Source organism: Onychostoma macrolepis, chromosome 19 (genome assembly GCF_012432095.1).
Source record: "Onychostoma macrolepis isolate SWU-2019 chromosome 19, ASM1243209v1, whole genome shotgun sequence".
NCBI classification, from domain to species: domain Eukaryota; kingdom Metazoa; phylum Chordata; class Actinopteri; order Cypriniformes; family Cyprinidae; genus Onychostoma; species Onychostoma macrolepis.
This window is the reverse complement of record NC_081173.1, coordinates 1,425,434-1,451,170: the sequence shown is the minus strand read 5'-3', so window position 1 is coordinate 1,451,170 and position 25,737 is coordinate 1,425,434. Positions and strand designations below refer to the sequence as shown.

Genomic DNA, 25,737 nt, shown 5'->3' with positions numbered 1-25,737 from the left:
TTCTATTGTTTTTTTTTCAGCAGGGTGAGCTTTCATTCAGTGACCTATATGGTAATTCATAAATGTTTTAGAGAAGTTTTTTATGTCTTGTCAGTAAATGCTGATGAAATCAGAATAAGCCCGAAATCGACCAAACAAAATTATATAGCCAGCCTACTGCAGTGGTTCTCAATTCCAGTTTTGGGGACCCCCTGCTCTGCACATTTTGCATGTGTCCCTTATTTAACACACCTGACTGAGATCATCAGCTCATTAGTTCAGTTCATGGCTCTCTCCTCTCACAAGCTGATGATCTCAATCAGGTGCGCTAAATAAGGGAGACATGCAAAATGTGCGGAGCAGGGGGTCCCCAAAACTGGAATTGAGAACCACTGGCCTACTGAATAAACCAAAGTTAATTTCTAAAATTATTATTTTATTTAAACGCAGAATTACGAAATATTGGGTTGAAATTTGTATAAAACCTTACACTTCAGTTAGCGTTCCTTATATTGACAAAAAAACAACATTTTTATAAACATTTATCTGGTGCCTGTTGTCTTGACCGAGTGGAGTTTAGGACCGCGCGCGGTTGATGCTGCCGCTCCTGTGGATATTGACACGCAGTACAGTAACAGCCTACGTGAACATCAACTTCTTTCAAGTTATTTTCCGCACGTTTGCACATAATTTCACAGATTTCAGGATAACAAATGCATAGTGAAATTTTCATAGCTAAGTATCGTTTGTCACGGCTTGATTTAGTTTTGCTATAGTTTCTGTTGCAGAATACCGAATGAGAATTATCTTCTCATTTTAAATGGCGATAACAGCAGCTCTCGCTGTTGTCCTCACTCTCATACGTGTTGCATGTGGTCAGTTGGAAGATGTGATTATTGATCGATACTTCATACCAACACACTGTTCGAGAGAGGTTCAGACGGGAGATTTTGTTCGGTATCAGTATAACGGCACATTCAAGGACGGACGGAAGTTTGACTCCAGGTGAGGGACCTGACCTCATTATACCTTTATGTGCAGCGGACCTCTGAATATGTTATCAGCTTCTTTTTCTGCAAGGCATTAATTTCATCAGTACAAATTTACATATTACTGTATGCAGAATAGCCTACTGGTTGCAAGACACTGGACAGAATTTATGCTTTTACTAGTAACTACAAATTGCAGTAGCCTACAATGTCATTGTGATATAGAAAAAAAAAAAATTAAATAAATAAATAAAAAAACATAAAAAATGGATTAAACCCCATAGAGAGACCAATATGCTCAATGAAGACCAGGAGTCAAATTTGTTCAGTCAGTTGACAGAGTTTACACACTTCCAAAGGCCTTAGAAAAGGATTAAGAGGAGCTAGCCTCCAACTAACTTACACTACAGAAACTTATACTTATAGTCATATTGACATAATTTCTACAGGTTCTGATAGGTTAACAGTAAAGATAATTATAGCAACATCCAAGCATGATGTTTTTTCTTAAAGACACTAAAAGTTCTATTCGTAAGCGATATCGTAAGGGTGAGTCATAAATCTTGTTTGGGCACTTCTCATCTGCAGCTGTTGATTCTCCTGCAGACTGTTAGGCATGATCATATTCCTAAACCCCTGCAAATACACCATTAGATAAAACATTAAATAGTTAAATAATTGGGGAGACAGTTGTTTTACAACATTTATTGCAAAAATAGTTGAAATGAAATGAACTCTTGAAATAGGTGAAATAATTACTATAATAAACAGAAATAATGTTTCTATTCAAAGTAAGCACATTCATTATTGAAAGAGTGCAGTAATGCTGCCCTCCCCATTCATTTAAAAAGACTTTTACACTTTTACGGAGAGCTGAACGAGCTACTTCAACTCCTGCTTAAGTAAAATGGGATTCAATTTCAAACTTCTGAAGAAAGATGTTTTTTTTTTTTTTTTACATCTGTTATGTTACTCAACTAATTGCAGGACAGGTTTTAGAGACACAATCTTACAGTTTTTCTCAGTTGCTTTGGTGCATTTCTCAGATCACAACTCAAAACTACTCAATCATCATGTCACCATGAAACATTTTCTCAAAACTGTTAGATTTTTGCAGTATTTGACTGAGGATTGAGCCACAAACAGCATTACCAGCTTCATTTATTACTAACCAGATTGACTTTATTTCTCTCAGAACTAAAGTTTTTAGAATTAACAGAGGTTTAGGATGTTGATGATTTTATTGAGTTTCATTTGAAGTTACCATGCTCGAGATCAGTGTTTGCTTTAGTTGGAGATGTATTTCTAAAAGAGATGTGTGTCTAAAAGGTGGTGGAACAGGTAGAGATGAGCAGAGAGAAGGATGTGATAAAATGAGGAAATGAGAAGGAGAGAAAGAGATGAGAGCTGTAAAAATGTATTTACCATTAAAGCAGTTTTGCAAGGAAGAGTGGGCCAGGTCTCCACCACAGCACTGTAAAAGACTGATCGCTAGTTATCATAAGATTTTCTTTGCAGTTTTTGATGCTAAAGGTGGTATAACCAGATTTAAACCAAGTTTAAAGGAGAGTTTGTTTTATGTGTTTACTCAGGTTTCATTTGTTTTATATTGTATTTTGTTTAGATATACACAACAGCAGAAGAAATGAAGAATGTCTGTAGCAAACAAATTTTTACAGATTCATCTCAGAGCCACCCCCTTTGTTATGTGTTTGGTATATATACAATTTGTTATTGTTTGATATATATATATATATATATACACACAAGAGTTTATTTGCAAAAACAGATAACTCCGTTTGTTTAACTTTTCAAAAAACATGTTTTTTTTTATTGTCATCATGTTTTGTTTTGTGTTAGTTAGCTGTTTTTTTTTTTTAGTTTTTTTTTAACCTAGTCAAAATAATCCAACTGCAGTTTGATTGAGATTAATTAGAATGCACAATGAAAAAACATGATTTCTGAGAATTGTTAAAAAACGTTTAACACTTTTACGTTTAACAAAAAGAGTTATCTGTTTTTGCAAATGAACTCTTCATATATAATTTGTTTTAAAAATGATTGGAATAAAGTATATTTCTCTTCTTCTCTCTCCCTCAGCCTGGATCAGGGTTTTCCATTCGTGGGGCAGGTGGGTGTGGAATCTAAAGTCATTCCAGGTTTGGATAAAGGAGTTCAGGGCATGTGTGTAAACGAGCGAAGAAAGATCACCATACCTCCTCATCTTGCATATGGAGTCTTGGGAGCTGGTAACTCTTTTTTTCTCTAATAAATAAATGCATCTTATGAGACAGATGCCAAAATGTTTTATATCTTAATGCATTCACAGTTGTCCTAATACGGATTTTTGTTCATTAACATGTACCAAATGTACTGGGAACCCTTTCTAACACACAGAATTCAGATTTTATTTTTCCACATCATGATAAATATGTTGATACAGAGTTAAACTGCAGAAAGAAAATTGAAATTAATTAACTTATAGAACATATTCAAAATATGATTTTATGGTAAATCGTTTAATATATTAAAATTCCTTAAAATGTCTTAAATGCTTTAAGATAGCTGCACACAGCAATGACAGTCACTGTGGTGACACTGCTACTTGGTGGGTTTAGGACAATAATGCACATTAAAGCTCAGGTATTCTTTAGTTGGTAGAAAATACCATGTAAGTATTCTTAGAGGTCTGAAAAAAGTGCACAGTAACACAAAATTGTTGTGAGCAAATTAGTTTTTTGTTTTTTTTTCTTCAAATTTGTGAAATAAAATTTGCAACCACATGCAAGACTAATATATATATATATGGCAATGAATGATTTAAACTCTAAAATATTAGAAGTGTAAAATAGACACACCCCACTCACTCACAGAGAGAGATATTGTGGGATCAAAAGCTGACTTTGAAACTGTTTAACAATTAGTGGAGTCAGACAACTTTTTAAAGAGGCCATGCATTTTCTTTTTCCTTCTGTGTGTAAAGTGCATCTGTTTATGTATGAAAAAGATCTGCAAGGTTATAAAGCTAACACTGCTCCAGACCTGCCTAAAATGCATGGTTCGAAGTTCAGTATTACCTCCGCAAACGTCTTTATTAGCAGTATATTAGAAATATTAGCATAATGCCCATCCAAAGGCATACACAATAAAGATAATGTTTCAATAAATTGTAGTTTTATCTCCAGGTCATGGAGGCACTGTGTTTCGATGAGTGAGCAAAATCTCTTTGTTTGGCCTTCCAAAAATGCATGAAATTACGAATCAGTGGTTAAGATTTATATATAACACTGATCAATATAAATAAATAAATAAATAACACCCTTTTAACAGTACACTAACAGCACATTGTGTACAGCACATTGTATAATTATACATTGTATCTGAAAAGTTAAAAGAGTTACTGAATGAAAACTTACTGTGAAAACGTTTGCTTCAAGTTGTACTCGCAAAGTTGATTCCAATTATTCTGCTTAATTGCCCGCATTTTCAGAATCTGACTGAGGCTCAAACTGATGCCATTATTAACTGGTTGTGTCCACAAGTGCTTTAGAAACTTTATGTTAAAGGGCGCTGCATTTCCGAACTCACTTGAGCTGAATAATGACACTATTGTCTTTTGTAGAGCTGCTTATAGCTATAGTAAACTTGCTTCATAACTGACAAATTTTGCAACATTGACAGTTATTGAGCTGCACTGAAACAACATTAATCTAAACTGAGCTAAATAATGACACTATTTTCTTCTTTAGAGCTGCTTCACAGCTGAAATTAAATTAGTTCATAGTTCATAATTGATATATATATTGCAACATTAACACCTTTATTTTCCTGTTTATTATTTGTGCTGCTGAACAATTTGTATTTTATATAGCACAGATTAATAAATGTGACTTGACTATTTAGTGGGGTGTTATAGAGGGCCGCTGTCCTGCAAGGTTTAACTCCAACCTCAATTAAACACACCTGAACCAGCTAATCAAGGTTCAGACTCACTAGAAACCTAAAGGAAAGTGTGTTGGAGCTGGTTGGAGTTAAACTCTGCAGAATGCTGGCCCCTCAGGAGCAAGGGGTTAAACCATATTACATTTGATTTGATTTCTTTCCATCAGATAGCACTAATCTGCCTCCAGTCATTTGATTTTACAGTTTTTCTCAGTGGCTTTGGTACATTTCTCAGATCACAATTGAATTTCTCAAAACTACTTGTTCAACCTTCACATCATCTAGTCACTTGTGCACATCATAAAAGTATTTCTCATTCTTTTGAACAAATTGCAAATCCTTTTGTACATTCATACAATAGATTGTGCAATTGTCTGCTGTTTCCTACATTATCAGTTGCTAATATCATGTTGATCAAAATATATTATACTGGTTACCCCCCAAAACATATAGGCATTAGTTCAATGCTGAAGTCATTCAGTGCAAAATGGTTGAGCTAGCTGTCATAATCTGTCAAGAATATTTTCCATACATTTCTATCAGATTCTTTTGTAAATGTGTTCTGAATTGATGAATTGTGCAGGTGAATCTTAATTTTACTAATATGTAAAAGGAATGGTGAAAGTGTAGGGAGGCAGATAAAGCAGTAGAAGAGGCTGAGGATGTAGCCGTGTCTTGACATTATTTTGACCAAGTGATTCGGGTAACAAAAATAATAGCTGTTCATTGGATATTTACTACTTTACCTGATGCAGATCACCAAATTTAAAAGTCTTGCAATGCATAGAAACCATTTTTAAAAAGAGGCTTCATGACTTGAGTCAGGGTCCAGTTGCATGAACGCTCTAATAATATATGGTAGAACTATAATGGTAGAACTATATAATGTGATTTAGCTGGAGACCTACAGCTGCATAACTACATATTTTGCAAGCTCAATAGAACATTAAAGCAGCAATTATCAATCATACTTACAGGTTGTGATTCGGAGGAGAAACTGGTGCAAACAAACTGGGCATTGACCCATTTTTCATGAATCCTGCATTGAACTCGCAGAGATTAGAGAGGCAGTCGTCAGTGAAATGATGGGAACACAGCAAAAGGTAGTCAAATCAAGTTAAGCTAAGTCACCTTTATTTACAGTTTTTTTCAGTCGCTTTGATGCATTTCTCAAATCATCCTTAATATTTGCAATAAAAAAAAAGTGCATTTCTCAAAACAATTCGTACAAACAGCACCACACAATGGATTACCTGCAAAAGCCTGTAATTTACTCAAAATCTTTAGTTCATCTCTCAAAAGTATGTATGTCAATGAACATATCAGTGCCATCAGAATGAAAACTCCTTGTGTCATTGTTCACAAACAAGATCAAAAACACTTAGTCATGTTGTCAATATACCAGAGCACTCTGTTAGTGTTACCTGATGTAAACTATGGCAACTGTTTGGATGACAGTCACTGTACTGAAATGCAGAAGGCTGTGCTTCTTATGTGTGCCATACATTCTTTCAAAAGTACAAATGTACACATTACTGTTGAAAGAGACTGGATAGAATTCCCAGTTACACTTTTACTAGTGATCTGACCAAAAAAAAAAAAAAAAACACATTACAATGTCATTGTGATATAAAAAGGAAAAAGAAATATGGGAATAAAGACGGAAAAAAATTTTTAAAAAATGAGAGAGTCTGTTGTCAGAATGTGTAACTCTTGTGTCGTCCTCTGTCTATATATGCTTTCCAATTGAAGGTTCATGAGCTGCACCTTTGAGTTATTTCAGAGAAGTGGTTTATCATCGGTTGATCTATATTCTCTTCATTAGTGAAAGTCAAGATTCACTTCAACAATTCATGCCAAATTTACAAAAAGTCTAATAATAATGTGTAAAAAATGTGCTTGACAGTTTATGACAACTAGATGAATTTTGCATTTTGCATGTAATGACTTATACAATGAACTAATGACTAGATGTTTTGAGGGGTAAGACTATTGCACAGAGAAATTTGCAAACAAATGTACATAATCAGTTGCATGAATGTACCAAAGCAATCACAACTTGTTCAAAAGAATGAGAAACTGCTTTTATGATGTGCACAAGTGACTCGATGATGTGGAGGATGAACAAGTTGTTTTGAGCAGTTCATTTCTGATCTGAGAAATGCACCAAAGTCACTGAGAAAAACTGTATATAGCGCTTTATACAATAGGCCTACAGATTGTATCAAAACAGCTTTACACTGTCAAACAGGAAAATAGTTTGTCAATAATAACAAATAGTTAATTATTCAGTTAAAGTCAGTTCATTGTTGATTCAGTGATGTCCAGTTCAGCTCTCTTCCAATAGTGTCTGTGCAATCAATCAATCAATCAATCGGTTCTTTTGGGCAAATGTGAACATGGCAATCGCACTCGGATCTGCGCCAAAACAATCAGTTGGCTCTAGTGTTGTCACGGTACCAAAATTCAGTATTCGGTACCGATACCAGTGAAAATCCACGGTTCTCGGTACCAATTTCGGTACCACATGCTAATTAAAAAACACACTATTTTTAATAAAGTCAAACAAAAATAAAATGTACAAAAATCAATGCCATTCTTTATACTTATTTAAATTGTTTCAAGTTTTTCCACAAGTAATAAAAGTATGAAAAACCGTAACCAGTAAAGCTTCACCCAAATTTTATTTGTCTTTTAATGAAATTTAAACATTTTATTTATTTTTTGGTAAATAAAGGGGATTTACTATTAAAATTTAAATATGGAAGAAATATTGTGTGATTATTTCTTTAAAAATAAATATAATTTTTTTTCAACAGTAGTAATAGTATCACATACATTCTACTAAATAATAGTAATATATTTCTGGCACAATGTCTTTAAGATAAACTTTTATTTTGACGGGTTGCCGTGAATACCTTTAAATTTCTGTGTGTAGCTATATGATATGACACTGGTTTTACTCAAATGAAACGGTAAAATGCTGTAGATGTTGTTTATGTTTTTATGTCCTCATTGAGACGGCAGATGCTGAAATCACCGCAAGCGTCACGCGCGCTTCAGTGTGTGTAGTAAAAAAAGACGCGCGTCTCTGCCATTCATTCATTCACACAGAGACTCGCAGAACATGCAGGATTCATATCTGAATCGACTTTTGCGGCTTAATATTTACAGATACTAGTCAGTGTCGTGATTTGATTTAAGTGTAATGACCTACTTTTGATTAATTAATCCAAACGTTGACAAATTCCGTGGCATTCCTTGTTAAACTGTAAATTCCGTTTTTATAACTGGATTCCGAGGTTCCGTCCGCGTTTTCTGCATCGTGGAAATCATAGGTCCGTACGCGTCAAGAACCGGGTTGACGTTATCATTTTTTTAGTACCGATTTGGTACCGAAGTACCGGGTCTTTTGACAACATTAGTCGGCTCGATTGAAAAGAACTCTGGAGCAGTTCGGTTGTAGTGAGAAAGCAATCCGATCCAACAGACCAACGAACCAGGCTATATCACAATGTATAATGGGTAATCACGCAAGTTCTGTGAAAAGCAGTAGATGATGTCTGTGGGTCGCCATTCAAAATCAAAGTGCGCCTTTTCATTTTATAATGCCATCATATTGCTCTTCGTATTTTAAGGGTGCGTTTTAACAACGTTTTCCTGACAAATCCTGGACTCCTGCTCAAAATGATAAATTAATAAATTCAAATAACGACAGCTACAATAAGCCCTCAAAGCTGTTGTCATACCATCCTGATGGATGAGCAGAATTCCTGAAAATAAATTATGGAACTTTGACCAATGAGAGGACAGTTTACTCACACGTGACTTGTATTAACAATTTTGGTCCATTTAGAAACTTTGCCGTGTGAAAGCGGACCGCACCAATAATAAAAAACAACATTGTAATAATTTCAATCCCTGTTTATTAAATTATTAAATGGATGCCACCTTATTATGACAATAAAGCCCTCCCTACACCTACCGGTTACTTTATTTTCAACTTTTTGATTATTTCCTTCACTTTTATTGAAAATATATGCTTTTCTCATGTGATTTGAAAAGGGAGAAAAAAAGTTCACCAAAAGGCGGATTGGAACCTGTGTCGATCGCGTCAAAATGAGTACTACACACATTTTACCATCTGCGCCACTAGAGCTGACGATGGTTGACCATCTTTTGTCATGCTGACTAGCCCAATCACACGTTGGTGGGTGGAGTTAGTGTAAATGGCCTCTGCCAACAAGGCGGGCTATTTGCACTTAGTGTAAATAGACACTCCGTATTCTTAACATAGTGTAAATAGAATCCATCGCTATTTTCACTTAGTCCAAATATCCGCTGCCTTAACAATAACTACCTTATTTTATGGCTGCAAAATAATAAGCTAAAAGCAACTATTAGGGAATGTTCTGTTGTTCTAGGTTGTTTAAAAATAACCACCCTGCAACATTATGGTAACATTGTTTTATGGTTACAAAAAAAAAAAAAAAAACCTAAAAAGAATGTCAAGAATAATAATTTTGTTTCACTGGCTGACTGTCTACATTCTTCAATGTCTTTTTTGAATAATTAATTATAATTAATACATTGCATGGTTGAAATAAATGAGTAAAAATGTAAAATGCAGCAGTATTTCATTTATTTAACAAAGAACTCATGCAAACATGAACAGAATCAAACAAGCAAAACACGACAGTATTGGACAATGCATTGAAAGAAAGCTTAAATTTCATATTCATACGAAATGAGTAAACTCCATGGAAAAACCGTGGAAACTGATAACACAGATGGTGAACTGAATGTTACGGTGTTCAACTTGGCATAATGGTATCATAAACATAAGGTGTGGCCATCCTCTTTAATAATTTCTAATAATTTTCACTAATTTTTACATTAATTGATGCACTTTGAGATTTTAGGACCTTGATATAGTAAGTTAGTAGGGTGTACAATCTTTTTTTCACAAGAAAAGGGCATGTTGGATTTATCAAAAGTACACACTTTCTCTAGGTTCAGTTATTCCATCTGACTCGGCACTGGTGTTTCTCTCTAGGTTTAGTAATCCCACCTGATACAACATTGGTGTTTGATGTGCTGTTGCTGGATTTGTGGAATAAAGAAGACGAGGTTCAAATTCGTATGCTTCACAAGCAGCAGAACTGCAAAAGGACAGTGATGCCCAATGACTTTGTCCGTTATCATTACAATGGATCCTTGTTAGTGGGAAACCTATTTGATTCCAGGTAGGCCAAAATAATAACAAAACTGATTTTTTGGGGGGGAAATAAAGTCTTCGTTTTAATTATGTGCCGTTCAAATTAAGGCAACACTTAATTAATAAATTTGATCTTTATGAATGAAAGATTCAAGTTGAAAATCTTTACTTATATACATTGTATGTAACCCCTGTTGGCAAAATGAGTCTGAATGCGCACGGGCTAATTTTGAGCTACACGCAAAAAAAGTGAAAAATGTGTATATATATATATATATATATTTCTTTTTTTTTTTTTAAAGCCAATGCTACTTGATATTTTGTTAAATAATAATAATAATAAAAATAAATAAAAATTATTACATTTTTAATTTTGGCTCAAAATGTCCGAATACTTTTGGGACTACTGTATATATGTAATTATTATATGGCAAGGTAAGGCACATTTATTTCTAAACACATGCACATTTATTTTCTATTTAAAAACAGCCAAAACTGACCAAAGTGCTGCACATAAATACTAGCAAAGTATTTATTAGCAAAGCCAGATTCAAAAATGTAATGATGAATTTTTATTTATTTTATTTTATTTTGCCTGTAAATTCTTATCACAGCCATCTTCGAAACTCAACATACGACACATATGTGGGGCAGGGCAGTCTTATCAAAGGCATGGAGGAAGGCCTTCTGGGCATGTGTGTTGGGGAGAGGAGATCAATTATTATCCCACCATTTCTGGCTTATGATGACAAAGGATATGGTATAATTATTAATTACTTTCATGATTTATATGACATATATTGATTGATATTTACTCATTTACAGTCATGGCCAAAAATATTGGCACCCTTGGTAAATATGATCAAAGAAGGCTGTGAAAATTTATCTGCATTGTTAATCCTTTTGATCTTTTATTTAAAAATTTCGCAAAAATCTAACCTTTCATTGGATAAGAATTTAAAATGGGGGATATCATTATGAAATAAATGTTTTTCTCTAATACACATTGGCCACAATTAACGGCACCCTTTTATCCAATACTTTTTGAAACCTCCATTTGCCAGTTTAACAGATCTAAATGTTCTCCTATAATGCCTGATGAGGTTAGAGACACCTGACAAGAGATCAGAGACCATTCCTTCATCCAGAATCACTCCAGACCCTTTAGATTCACAGCTTCTTCTCTTCAGGTCACTCATGTTCTGCAGGGTTCAGGTCAGAGGACTGGAATGACCAGCAGAAGCTTGGTTTTGTGCTCAGTGACCCATTTTTGTGTTGTTTTTGAGGTTTGTGTTTGGATTATTGTACGGTTGGAAGATTCAAACATGGCCCATTATAAGATTTCTAACAGAGTCAGTCACTTATTGATTTTTTTATCTGTTGGTATTTGATAGAATCCATGATGCCATGCAGCAGAAATATAGGCCCACAACATCAAAAATACAGCAGTATATTTCATTGTACACATGGGGTACTTTTTATCCCTGTGTTCACCAAACCCATCTTGAGTGTTTGCTGCTAAAAAGCTCATTTTTTTTAGTTTCATCTGACCATAGAAGCCAGTCCCATTTGAAGTCTGTCTGTCTGATAACTGAATATGCTGGAGTATGTTTTTGGATGAGCGAGCAGAATTTTTCTTGAAACCCTCCCAAACAACATGTGGTGATGTAGCTGCTGTTTGACTTTTTTTTTTTTTTTTTTTAAAGGTTTTCTGACCCAGAGACTCAACTATTTTCTGCAATTCTCCAGCTGTGGTCCTTGGAGAGTCTTTAGCTGCTCAAACTCTCCTTCTCACCGTGCATTAGGACGATATAGACACACGTCCTCTTCAAGGCAGTTTCCTAACATTTTAAGTTGATTGTAAATTCTTAATTATTGCCCTGATGGTGGAAATGGGAATTTTCACTGCTCTAGCTCTTTTCTTAAAGCCACTTCACTAATTTGTGAAGCTCAATTATCTTTTGCTGCACATTAGATATATTCTTTGGTTTTTCTCATTGTGATGGATGATTAAGGGAATTTGGGCTTTGTTTTCCCTCCTATTTATATTTCTGTGAAACAGGAAGCCATGGCTGGGTAATTTCATGTTCATAATCACCCTGGAGTGCTCAAAATTGTAAATATGAATGGGAATATACTTCTCAGATATTTTACTCATAAGAATTTCTAGGGTTGCCAATAATTGTGTCCAACGTGTATTTGAGAAAAACATTTATTTCATAATGATATTTCCCCCCATTTTAAATTCTTATTATCCAATGAAAGGTTTGATTAACAATGCAGATTAATTTTCACAGCCTTCTTTGAGCATATTTACCAAGGGTGCCGATATTTTTGACCATGACTGTATTATAAACACCTTATTATACATTTATTTTTACTGTAAATTATTTTACATTTACAGCTATAAAACTCATAATACATATTAAAGTGTAAACCATAAAAAGTAAAGTGTAACCATATTTTTGAAGTTAAATATTTTTTATCTTTTGATATCCTGGATTTCAGAAAATGTGATCTGTTTGAAGCTTAGTCTAAAGGAGCTTCACCCTTAGGTACAAAGGTCCCTCCACATGCGACTCTAATTTTTGATGTGTTAATGGTGGACGTGTTTAACGTGAAGGATGATGTGAAAGTGGAGGTTCAAAAGATCCCACAGCAATGCCGGAGAAGGGCAGTGATGGGAGATTTCATACGTTACCATTATAACGGAACCTTTCAAGACGGCACTGTCTTCGATTCCAGGTCAGTCTGTCATTTGGAAAAGAGAGAATTTCATACAATAAAGTGTATTACAAATGTTTGTGTTGAAGTGTTGGCATTTGTTGATCATTTTTATTTCACGAGACTGTTGACATGTCAAATTTTGTATATTATATAGTAACTTTAATACCTTTTTTTTTTTTTTTGTTTGTTTAACACCATCAGTTATTCTCGAAACAGCACTTACAACACGGTTATTGGCATGGGCTATGTGATTGCTGGCATTGACAAAGCCCTGCAGGGGGTCTGTGTGGGTGAGTGGAGACGAGTCACTGTGCCACCTCATCTGGCCTATGGAGAGACTGGATCAGGTGACTATTAGAAGGAAATAAGAAGAGAAGAAAAAAGCATTGGAAGCTTTTAATTTACATAATGCAACATAAGCATGCTGAAATGTTACAGAATGCTTTCTTGTGTTTAGTTTCAATAACTTTTTCAATTATCTGATATACAATCACAAAACTGATTATTGTAGGCATAAAGATATTTTGCATGGTACATGCAGTAGTTCAGTGTGTTTAATCTATTTAACATTATAGATTGAATTAGACTTTCTTGAAAGAGGAATGAGAGGGATGTGACTGTATTTATCTCATCTATTCTCGGTGCGTTCTCAGGTGAGCTGATCCCAGGATCTGCCGTGCTCATCTTTGACCTGCATATCATTGACTTTCACAACCCTAAAGACCAAGTGGACATCAAAGTGATCTACAAACCAGCTGACTGCAACCTGATAAGTGCTGCAAATGACCTGATTATGTACCGCTACAACTGTTCTCTGCTGGATGGCACACGTCTCTACTCTTCGTAAGAGCTCTCCATTTGCACTATGTGGTTATTTAAGAATTTAACAAGGTGACTATTGTTGGTTGAGCATTGTGTAACTAAGATTCACAAATCGGCATGACATCTTTTGGTATAAGTAAGATTATCAATGGATAGGTGTGCAGAACACACTTTAATAAAAAATTTTAAGCATTAGTAATGTATTATCTCCAGAGATGACTACCCAGAACCCCCACGTGTCACGTTAGGTCAAGGGAAGTTGATCGCCGGGCTGGATGAAGGTTTGCAGGGCATGTGTGTGTTAGAAAGGAGAGAGATCACTGTGCCGCCCCACCTTGCACACGGCAGCAATGGAGGTCAGTAAAAATCAAAATTAACTTCAAAAACGTTTTAGAATGTCAGCTCAGTTTGTGCAGAGGTGTTTCAAAATAATTGCACTATTCCAAAACCTGGTCTCCACACTAGTTTTCCAGTTGGCTGTTCCAAAAGTTTTACAGGAAAAGTATGCTTTCATTATGCCCCTGAAAATGATTTTTATTTTTATTTTGCTGAAACCCAAGGAGCATCACATTTATATCCTACACTTACGCTACAAAAAATGCTTTTCTTACCTAGATTTTTTGTCTTATTTCCAGCCAAAATATCTGTAAATTCTTAAATCAAGAAGGATTTTCTAAACGAGTAAACAGTGTCTTGTTTTCAGAAAAAACAAATCAAAATTAAATGAGTTTTTGCTTGAAACAAGCAAAATAATCTGCCAATGGGGTAAGCAAAATAATCTTAATTTCAAACAAGATTATTTTGCTTACCCCATTGGCAGATTATTTTGCTTGTGCTAAGCAAAAAGCTCACTTAATTTTGACTTATTTTCTGAAAACAAGACAATAATTTTTACTTGTCTAGAATATCCTTCTTGATTTAAGAATTTTTAGATATTGTGGCTGGAAACAAGACAAAAAATTTAAGAAAAGCATTGTTTTGCAGTGTAGAATTCTAATCCCAGAATGCATTGTGATGAGCTCAGTACAACAAGACAAAAGTTAAGAGAAATATTGACTATATTTACATGCACATCAAATTCCTAGGTCTATATTTGGGTTGCAGCCTGAATATGTTTATATTCTTGCAGGCATTATACTATTCTTGTGTGCATGTATGTTTTAAGTATGCCAATCTACATGTGTGTTTCCTTTCCCATTGTTATTTCTCTGGAGTTTCAAGATGCTGCTACACAGTATGCTCAGTTATTAATTTTATTACTACTTTTTCCACAGTATTAAATGAGGACTAACACTTCTCTCCTTCAAAAATGCAACCAAGTGGAAAGGGTCAGGCAATCCTTAACCCTTATGCACTGTTCGTCAAGGGCAGAGGCCCATTCAAACCGAGGCGGCACATGCCTACTCAGATTTTTATATTTGATACAATTACACCGGCGTGATTAGATCGTTCAGTGCGGCACATCACCAGCTGCTACATCCAAATCTGCGTTTGCTGAGGCAGAGAAAGATGTGTTTTTACAGCGCTGCGTATTAACTAATCATGCACGAATTTGTTGAGCTTGTGAATGCAATGACCAATCATAGGCGTTCAGATGAGTCATCGCTAAGACAAAGTGGCTAAGTTTTGTTCACTGAGCGCGCTCGCTGACTGAATTCTCTCAGCAGAAACAACAAAGTGCAGATGTGTGTACGATGTAAGTAAGATATTCATTTCACAGTGTAAACAGATTCAGTGATTATAAAGGGAGTTTTTGTTTGAACTCAGCTTGACAGAAGTCAGTGAAAATGTTCTTTTGAAATTTTTTTATTTTTGCTCTTTCTGTACAATGAAAGTGTTATAATTAGTAACTTACAATATTTTTATTAAATTCACGTTAAATACAAAGTCAGTCGTATTAAATATTTTATGGCATGACACCCATATCTGGTACTTAAATAAAAAGATGGGTTTTATGCGTAGTTAATAGATTACACTATTTGACTACTTTGCCCATCGCCCGTTATAGATCAACTAACATAATCTATGAAGCTGCAAAATGCATTTACTTGCACATATTTGAGAATAGAGATATTTCACGATATAGTTAACATGTTTGGGAATATTTTGAATAAAAAGGAAAAAATAAAATAAAACAAAAGCCTATATCAGTTATACAGTGCTATCGTGTCACATGACAAGAATGACCGCATTATCTGTTATCATGCTGATAACTTGCTTTTACTAAAAAAAAATACACTCTTGATTGACATAAGCACAGGCCAATCACAGGTGCCATAACTCATATAAGGTGGATTTAAGCTGTTTTTTCTAAAATTTAAAATAAAGAAAAATGTACATGTTCATGTCGAAGTTTATTTTATCAATGGAAACACTTGCAATGCAAATAACAAAAATATAAATGAACATAACCATTTTTATAGAAATTCACCAAGGGTTACACCACTGACCCTCACATGCTTATTTAGCCAGAATCTATTATAAAACTCTCAGGACATGAATTTTGACAAAAATATGATGTTATAGTGATCAATGTGCAAAAGCACACACACGATCTGGTTGCACATCAATAACATTAGACTCCCGCAAGCCTACATCTTTACCTTGATTACAGTCATCATCCATCAGAACCTTCCATGAACTGAAAACTTTCCAGGAGTTTACCCGTTTAAAATTCTGATTGCAGTGATGCTTTTCACTTTTTAAAGTATTATACCATCTAGGTTTTGGTCTGTTAGATATGCCAATTTCCTCTGTCTGTCTGTCTCTCTCTCCATTCCTGCAGCTTTGGGTGTACCCAGTAATGCAGTGTTGCTGTTTGAGCTGGAATTACTACAGCTGCAGAAGGGTGTCCCTGAAGGCTTTTTGTTCATCTGGCTGCAGGACAGTCCTGAGCCGCTGTTTCCTGCCATGGACCTGAACCAAGACCAGGAGGTACCGCTGGAAGAGGTATGCTCTCTACTGTCTGGCTTATTACTGTCAATGAAGTATGTATGTGTGTGTGTGTATATATATACCATGGTCCTAAGTATAAATATCACATGGTCCTAAGTATTCAGACCCTTTGCTCAGTATTTAGTAGAAGCACCCTTTTGATCTAATACAGCCATGAGTCTTTTTGGGAAAGATGCAACAAGTTTTTCACACCTGGATTTGGGGATCTTCTCCAGTTCTGTCAGGTTGGATGGTAAACGTTGGTGGACAGCCATTTTTAGGTCTCTCCAGAGATGCTCGATTGGGTTTAAGTCAGGGCTCTGGCTGGGCCATTCAAGAACAGTCACGGAGTTGTTGTGAAGCCACTCCATCGTTATTTTAGCTGTGTGCTTAGGGTCATTGTCTTGTTGAAAGGTAAACCTTCAGCCCAGTCTGAGGTCCTGAGCACTCTGGAGAAGGTTTTCGTCCAGGATACCCCTGTACTTGGCCGCATTCTTCTTTCCCTCGATTGCAACCAGTCGTCCTGTCCCTGCAGCTGAAAAACACCCCCACAGCATGATGCTGCCACCACCATGCTTCACTGTTGGGACTGTATTGGACAGGTGATGAGCAGTGCCTGGTTTTCTCCACACATACCGCTTAGAATTAAGGCCAAAAAGTTCTATCTTGGTCTCATCAGACCAGAGAATCTTATTTCTCACCATCTTGCAGTCCTTCCATTCGGGCTTTCATGTGTCTTGCACTGAGGAGAGGCTTCCGTCGGGCCACTCTGCCATAAAGCCCCGACTGGTGGAGGGCTGCAGTGATGGTTGACTTTCTACAACTTTCTCCCATCTCCCGACTGCATCTCTGGAGCTCAGCCACAGTGATCTTTGGGTTCTTCTTTACCTCTCTCACCAAGGCTCTTCTCCCCCGATAGCTCAGTTTGGCCGGACGGCCAGCTCTAGGAAGGGTTCTGGTCGTCCCAAACGTCTTCCATTTAAGGATTATGGAGGCCACTGTGCTCTTAGGAACCTTAAGTGCAGCAGAAGTGTTTTTGTAACCTTGGCCAGATCTGTGCCTTGCCACAATTCTGTCTCTGAGCTCTTCAGGCAGTTCCTTTGACCTCATGATTCTCATTTGCTCTGACATGCACTGTGAGCTGTAAGGTCTTATATAGACAGGTGTGTGGCTTTCCTAATCAAGTCCAATCAGTATAATCAAACACAGCTGGACTCAAATGAAGGTGTAGAACCATCTCAAGGATGATCAGAAGAAATGGACAGCACCTGAGTTAAATATATGCGTCACAGCAAAGGGTCTGAATACTTAGGACCATGTGATATTTCAGTTTTTCTTTTTAATAAATCTGCAAAAATGTCAACAATTCTGTGTTTTCTGTCAATATGGGGTGCTGTGTGTACATTGAGGAAAAAAAATGAACTTAAATGATTTTAGCAAATGACTGCAATATAACAAACAGTGGGTACGGAAAGTATTCAGACCCCCTTACATTTTTCACTCTATGTATATTTTATATATATATATATAAGTAAAATATATACAGGTGCTGGTCATATAATTAGAATATCATCAAAAAGTTGATTTATTTCACTAATTCCATTCAAAAAGTGAAACTTGTATATTATATTCATTCATTACACACAGACTGATATATTTCAAATGTTTATTTCTTTTAATTTTGATGATTAGAGCTTACAGCTCATGAAAGTCAAAAATCAGTATCTCAAAATATTAGAATATTACTTAAGACCCATACAAAGAAAGGATTTTTAGAAATCTTGGCCAACTGAAAAGTATGAAAATGAAAAGTATGAGCATGTGCAGCACTCAATACTTAGTTGGGGCTCCTTTGCCTGAATTACTGCAGCAATGCGGCGTGGCATGGAGTCGATCAGTCTGTGGCACTGCTCAGGTGTTATGAGAGCCCAGGTTGCTCTGATAGTGGCCTTCAGCTCATCTGCATTGTTGGGTCTGGTGTCTCTCATCTTCCTCTTGACAATACCCCACAGATTCTCTCTGGGGTTCAGGTCAGCGAGTTTGCTGGCCAATCAAGCACAGTAACACTATGGTCATTGAACCAGCTTTTGGTACCTTTGGCAGTGTGGGCAGGTGCCAAATCCTGCTGGAAAATGAAATCAGCATCTCCATAAAGCTTGTCAACAGAAGGAAGCATGAAGTGCTCTAAAATTTCCTGGTAGACGGCTGCGTTGACTGTGGACATCAGAAAACACAGTGGACCAACACCAGCAGATGACATGGCAGCCCAAATCATCACTGACTGTGGAAACTTCACACTGGACTTCAAGCAACATGGATTCTGTGCCTCTCCACTCTTCCTTCAGACTCTGGGACCTTGATTTCCAAATGAAATGTAAAATTTACTTTCATCTGAAAAGAGGACTTTGGACCACTGAGCAACAGTCCAGTTCTTTTTCTCCACAGCCCAGGTAAGACGCTTCTGACGTTGTCTCTGGTTCAGAAGTGACTTGGTAGCCCTTTTCCTGAAGACGTCTGAGCGTGGTGACTCTTGATGCACTGACTCCAGCTTCAGTTCTCTCCTTGTGAAGCTCTCCCAAGTGTTTGAATCGGCTTTGCTTGACTGTATTCTCAAGCTTGCGGTCATCCCTGTTGCTTGTGCACCTTTTCCTACCCAAATTCTTCCTTCCAGTCAACTTTGCATTTAATATGCTTTGATACAGCACTCTGTAAACAGCCACACCTTTCAGTAATGACCTTCTGTGACTTACCCTCTTTGTGGAGGGTGTCAATGTTTGTCTTCTGGATCATTGCCAAGTCAGCAGTCTTCCCCATTATTGTGGTTTCAAAGAACAAGAGATACCCAGAATTTATACTGTAGGGATGGTCATTTATTCAAACTCAAATGTAAATATTCTAATATTTTGAGATACTGATTTTTACTTTCATGAGCTGTAAGCTCTAATCCTCAAAATTAAAAGAAATAAACATTTGAAATATATCAGTCTGTGTGTAATGAATGAATATAATATACAAGTTTCACTTTTGAATGGAATTAGTGAAATAAATCAACTTTTGATGATATTCTAATTATATGACCAGCACCTGTGTGTGTGTGTGTGTGTGTGTGTGTATATATATATATATATATATATATATATATATATATATATATATATATATATATATATATATATATATATATATATATATATATATATATATATATATATATATATATATATATATATATATATATATATATATATATATATATATATATATATATATATATGAGATAGAGATATATAGATACATATTACACAGTGGCATGTTTGGAACCCCTTGCAGAAAATGTGAATAATTTTAGCAAAATAAGAGAGATCATACAAAATGCATGTTATTTTTTATTTAATACTGTCCTGAGTAAGATATTTTACATAAAAGATGTTTACACACCGTTCACAAGACAAAAAAAAAAAATAGCTGAAATTATTAAAGTAATCCCCTTCAAAAGTTTGGGAACCAGTGTTTCCCTTGGCTCTTAATGCATCGTGTTTCCTTCTGGAGCATCAGTGAATGTTTGAACCTTTTTTAATAGTTGTGTTTGAGTCCCTTAATTGTCCTCCTGTATGATTTTGAGATTAATCTTTTCACACCGTCACTGCTGGAAAGGGTTCAAATGTGCAAAATATTTTTCTGTAGTGCTCAGTGCTCAGGTTAACTGTTCAGAACAAACAAGGGACTCATGAACAACCATCACAAAACAAAAACACAGTCGTGGATCATCCAGGTAACCACACACAGTATTAAGGGTTCACAAACTTTTGAAGGTGGCTATTTTAATAATTTCAGCATTTTTTGTCTGGTGAACTGTGTGTAAACATCTTTTATGTAAAATATCTTGCTCAGGACAGTACTAAATAAAAAATAGCATGCATTTTGTATGATCCCTCTCATTTTGTTAAAATTACTCACATTTTCACAGATTCTGCAAGGAGTTCCCAAACCTTCGCATGCCACTGTGTGTGTTTGTGTATATATACACATACACATATATATACACACACAGTGGGGCAAAAAAGTATTTAGTCAGCCACCAATTGTGCAAGTTCTCCCACTTAAAAAGATGAGAGAGGCCTGTAATTTTCATCATAGGTATACCTCAACTATGAGAGATAAAATGAGGAAAAAAAATCCAGAAAATCACATTGTAGCATTTTTAAAGAATTAATTGGTAAATTCCTCGCTAAAATAAGTATTTGGTCACCTACAAACAAGCAAGATTTCTGGCTCTCACAGACCTGTAACTTCTTCTTTAAGAGGCTCCTCTGTCCTCCACTCGTTACCTGTATTAATGGCATCTGTTTGAACTCGTTATCAGTATAAAAGACACCTGTCCACAACCTCAAACAGTCCAACTCCAAACTCCACCATGGCCAAGACCAAAGAGCTGTCAAAGGACACCAGAAACAAAATTGTAGACCTGCACCAGGCTGGGAAGACTGAATCTGCAATAGGTAAGCAGCTTGGTGTGAAGAAATCAACTGTGGGAGCAATTATTAGAAAATGGAAGACATAGAAGACCACTGATAATCTCCCTCGATCTGGGGCTCCACGAAGATCTCACCCGTGGGGTCAAAATGATCACAAGAATTGTGAGCAAAATCCCAGAACCACACGGGGACCTAGTGAATGACCTGCAGAGAGCTGGGACCAAAGTAACAAAGGCTACCATCAGTAACACACTGCGCCGCCAGGGACTCAAATCCTGCAGTGCCAGACGTGTCCCCTGCTTAAGCCAGTACATGTCCGGCCCGTCTGAAGTTTGCTAGAGAGCATTTGGATGATCCAGAAGAGGATTGGGAGAATGTCATATGGTCAGATGAAACCAAAATAGAACTTTTGGTAAAAACTCAACTTGTCGTGTTTGGATGCAACTCGGCATTCTTTCTCCTCCAAAGAACACCATACCTACTGTGAAGCATGGGGTGGAAACATCATGCTTTGGGGCTGTTTTTCTGCAAAGGGACCAGGACGACTGATCCGTATAAACTAAAGAATGAACGGGGCCATGTATCGTGAGATTTTGAGTGAAAACCTAGCAAGGGCATTGAAGATGAAACGTGGCTGGGTCTTTCAGCATGACAATAATCCCAAACACACCGCCCGGGCAACGAAGGAGTGGCTTTGTAAGAAGCATTTCAAGGTCCTGAAGTGGCCTAGCCAGTCTCCAGATCTCAACCCCATCGAAAATCTTTGGAGGGAGTTGAAAGTCTGTGTTGCCCAGCGACAGCCCCAAAACATTACTGCTCTAGAGGAGATCTGCATGGAGGAATGGGCCAAAATACCAGCAACAGTGTGTGAAAACCTTGTGAAGACTTACAGAAAACGTTTGACCTCTGTCATTGCCAACAAAGGGTATATAACAAAGTATTGAGATTAAATTTTGTTATTGACCAAATACTTATTTTTCACCATAATTTGCAAATAAATTCTTTAAAAATCCTACAATGTGATTTTCTGGATTTTTTTTCTCAAATTTTGTCTCTCATAGTTGAGGTATACCTTTGATGAAAATTACAGGCCTCTCTCATCTTTTTAAGTGGGAGAACTTGCAGAATCGGTGGCTGACTAAATACTTTTTTGCCCCACTGTATGTGTGTGTGTATATGTATGTGTGTGTGTGTATAATAAATAATATAAAATTTACATATAATATCGAGTTCAACTTTATCTAGTTCAGTTGTGAAACTCTAAATTAAGGGATGGGTGATATGACCAAAATCTTTTTTCATGGTATGCGATATACAGGAAGAAGACACAAATATATGTACTGTCCATCACATAACACAAAACTAATCAATCAATCTAAAAATAATTAAATAAATATATTAATAAATAAATTAACAACAACAAAAGGGGTGGTTAAGCAATTCGCAGCTGGTGCTGGATGGTCTGGAGTCCTGTTTTTTTAACTATTGGCAACTAAGACAGTAAAGTAGAGAGAAAGAGAGGGTGGAGAAAAAAAAACAAACACAGCCCAAGGATTTAATACAGATGTTTGTTTGCTCTCTTAAAGCTTGCTACTAAAAAAAAATTCGATCCATCATTTGGGTTGTGGTATAGACATTTATCAAGTTCACTTTTCAAGTCCGCATACAATTAAACCGACCCTGTCCTATCGCTTATACTATGTGAGACCTACAGTATGTGAATAATATGACGTGATATTCTCGTACTGTTTGTCACATCTGATCACAAATTGGTTTGTTGTTTTCTTCTGCAGTTTTCAGCATTCATTAAGCTACAGGTGGCTGGAGGTAGGGGCCGCCTCCATCCGGGAATAGACAGTGACGTTATCCTAAGAGACATGTTCAAAAAGCAAGATCGCAATGCAGATGGCAAGATAACTGAAGATGAACTGAACATCGTAGTAAACGAGGATGATGAAGTGCCTAAACATGAGGAGCTGTGAAGGCAACATAGTTTTTTGAGGGAGATTTTTGTAATTGGCTGACTATGTCAGCTTGATGTTGGGATCCATGGGTTCAATAATGGGTAATGTTCTGATGATATATAATGCACTATTAAAAAAAAAACATTTCTAGTTGCAGTTGTTTCAGAGGTTACATTGGAAGATGTGTTATAATATGTGACCTTTCTGTGTCTTTTCTTTCTGTCCATTAATCAAATAATCAATGTAACTGAACGATGGGTTTGTTCTTATATAGCTGTTATGCAGCTTCTATGTCCCGATCAGGTTTTTTGTGCCCCTGATCCAGTCCGAGTCATTGAATTGAGTATCTGCTGATACAGAGTCGCAATCTGATACTTGTACTTGAAGTGAGCACCAAACTCTAGGAAAATACATTAAAGTTATTTAAAATGAACTTGAGGGAGAGAGGGACACACACATACATTCAAGTCTTTTTATCGGCATGACATTTGTGTTACAGTATTGCCAAAGCATTTTACATGTGTAAAACACAGAACATAAAAGTAAAAAAGGAGAAAATAAATAAATACAATAAAATAAAAACAACAACAGCAGATGGTATTTCTAATATTAATTATAATAATTACAATTATAAACATTATAGAGTCATTTAGAGACAAAAATGAACAATTCAATGCTTCAGATTGTGGAAAGAATTTTTGCCGTGTAGTATTTGGGGCAGACCAGAAGAAAGCGTTTCTCATTCTCTATTTGATTCAGGTCACAGTGTTTGCATAATCGCTGTTCTCTAGGAATCCAGGATTATTTGTGTCTTCCTTTCTCTTTTTCCAAGTCATGGTCGCTGAGTCGATATTTTGAAGGATCTGTCTGTCTTGTAATTGTTGAAGTAATTTGCCAATTTGGTGGGGACAAATTTGGCAATAATTTAGGGGCGAATAACACTGGAGTTTGGTTTGGAGGTCAAATTCGTTTTTTAGTTTTTCATCATAATTATACTTCAGATTTTTGTCAATTTCTTTATGAATGTTGGGTTTGCGGTTGGAGTTAGACTCTGAATACACTCATCCTTCAACTAATGAATGAAAGCAGAGGATGATACACTGTGGGGGATTCATTGGCAAGGAGGGCTTTATATTGAATAGATTCAGTGTCAGATTGAGTCATGTGATACCAGAATTGTTGTTTTCAATGTGTAAGGTGTATAAGCCCAGTTCAGCCCTGCAGGCATTGTTAGAAGCGCCTCTGTTTACCTTTAGAATGTTTTTTGCAAATTCCAATTGTGTTCTTTCTATTAAACTTTTATCCCAATTTTCAAACTTTAATATATGTCCCCAAATTTCACACCTGTACAGTAGAATTGGTTTAATGATGACGTGATATAATTTAATCCATTTTCTAGTTGGCAGTTTTAATTGGCCAAACTGTGGTTTTATGACATAAAATGCCCTCCGGGCCTCTCATTCAAGGCCTTCACAGCCAGACTGAAGCCCCCTGATGCAGAGAGCTCGATGCCCAGGTAAGTGTAGCTGGTGCTGTGCTCGAGGACTTGAACTGGTATCTGCTTCTCTGAGACCTGGCCTTCTTCTGGAACACCATGACTCTGGTTTTGTCCAGGTTGACCGTCAGTGCCCATTCCTCACAGTACTGTTCCAGCAGGGCCAGGCTGTGCTGGAGACCCTCGGCTGTGGGGGACACCAGCACCAGGTCATTTGACTTCAGAGTCATGCAGAGCGAGGCCCGGGATGCTGCCGGAGCGGTCCAGAGCTTCTGCAGCTCGTTGATGTAGATGTTAAACAGGGTTGGGCTCAGACTGCATCCCTGCCTCACTCCACGACTCTGCTGGAAGAATGCACTTCTGAGATTCCCAATTTTGACCGCACATTTACTGTTTTTATACATGGACTGTATAACATTGAATGTTTTTTTACCAATGCCAAATTGTAATAATATAGCCACTAAACAGCAACACTCTCCCACATATTTAGCTATTCTAACTGCGCTTATTTCCGTCGTTGGTATAAGAGGCAGTGGGTGGTAATAGACAAGAAATGCAGCTTTATACCATCGTGCTGATAACGTTTCTTTGGCTCAGGCTGTAGGATTGCCGAATGACTACTGTAGGGAAACCACCCTTACACTATGCTCTAAGTTTATTTTTCTACTGTTGTTGTTGTTCTGTTTGTAGTTCGTGCTGTGTACATAATAGAAAAAAAAAAAATTCTTATATAGTCTTGGAATTTTCATCCATTACATCAAATACTAGCGGTACCTGGGCTGCGTTCAGCCCCGAAAAAACGGTGCAAAATGTTTATTAAACAGAAACGGTGGTGCGTTGAACACCCTGTTCTGATGACGCAAGTGTATGGAGTCAATTTAATGCCGCATATATATGCAAAAGAAAATAAAGTTTTGCAAAAGGAAATAAGTTTTGCAAAGAAAAATAAAGAATTGCAAAAGAAAACGAAGTATTGCAAAAAGAAAATAAGTTTTGCAAATAAAAATAAAGAATTGCAAAATAGATAAATAAAACAGAGCAAAAGCAATGATTTTGCAATACATATTTTCCATGGCCATATCTACTGATTTATTTGCAATACAGCTTTTATTTTGCGTTTCAGTCAAGTTTGAGCTTGCGATACCGTTTTCCCTTTGCGCTTCACGTTTCTGCGCATCTCACTTTGTGGCGC

The 25,737-nt window shown here is 36.4% G+C and overlaps 1 protein-coding gene across 2 annotated transcripts; it reads left to right on the top strand.

Moving 5' to 3' along the window:
- Positions 1-363: 363 nt before the first annotated feature.
- Positions 364-23,200, top strand: fkbp10a (FKBP prolyl isomerase 10a). Of its 2 annotated transcripts, XM_058754367.1 has the most exons (11): positions 364-643; positions 756-984; positions 3,069-3,217; positions 9,967-10,156; positions 10,743-10,888; positions 12,684-12,873; positions 13,057-13,202; positions 13,509-13,698; positions 13,891-14,033; positions 16,463-16,626; positions 22,880-23,200. In XM_058754367.1, exons 2-11 carry the CDS (start codon positions 800-802, stop codon positions 23,066-23,068), a joined length of 1,692 nt encoding a protein of 563 aa, XP_058610350.1. In that variant the 5' UTR covers positions 364-643; positions 756-799; the 3' UTR covers positions 23,069-23,200. The 2 variants fall into 2 exon arrangements, with proteins under 2 accessions (XP_058610350.1, XP_058610348.1); XM_058754365.1 differs by having other exon boundaries at positions 365-984.
- Positions 23,201-25,737: the final 2,537 nt, after the last annotated feature.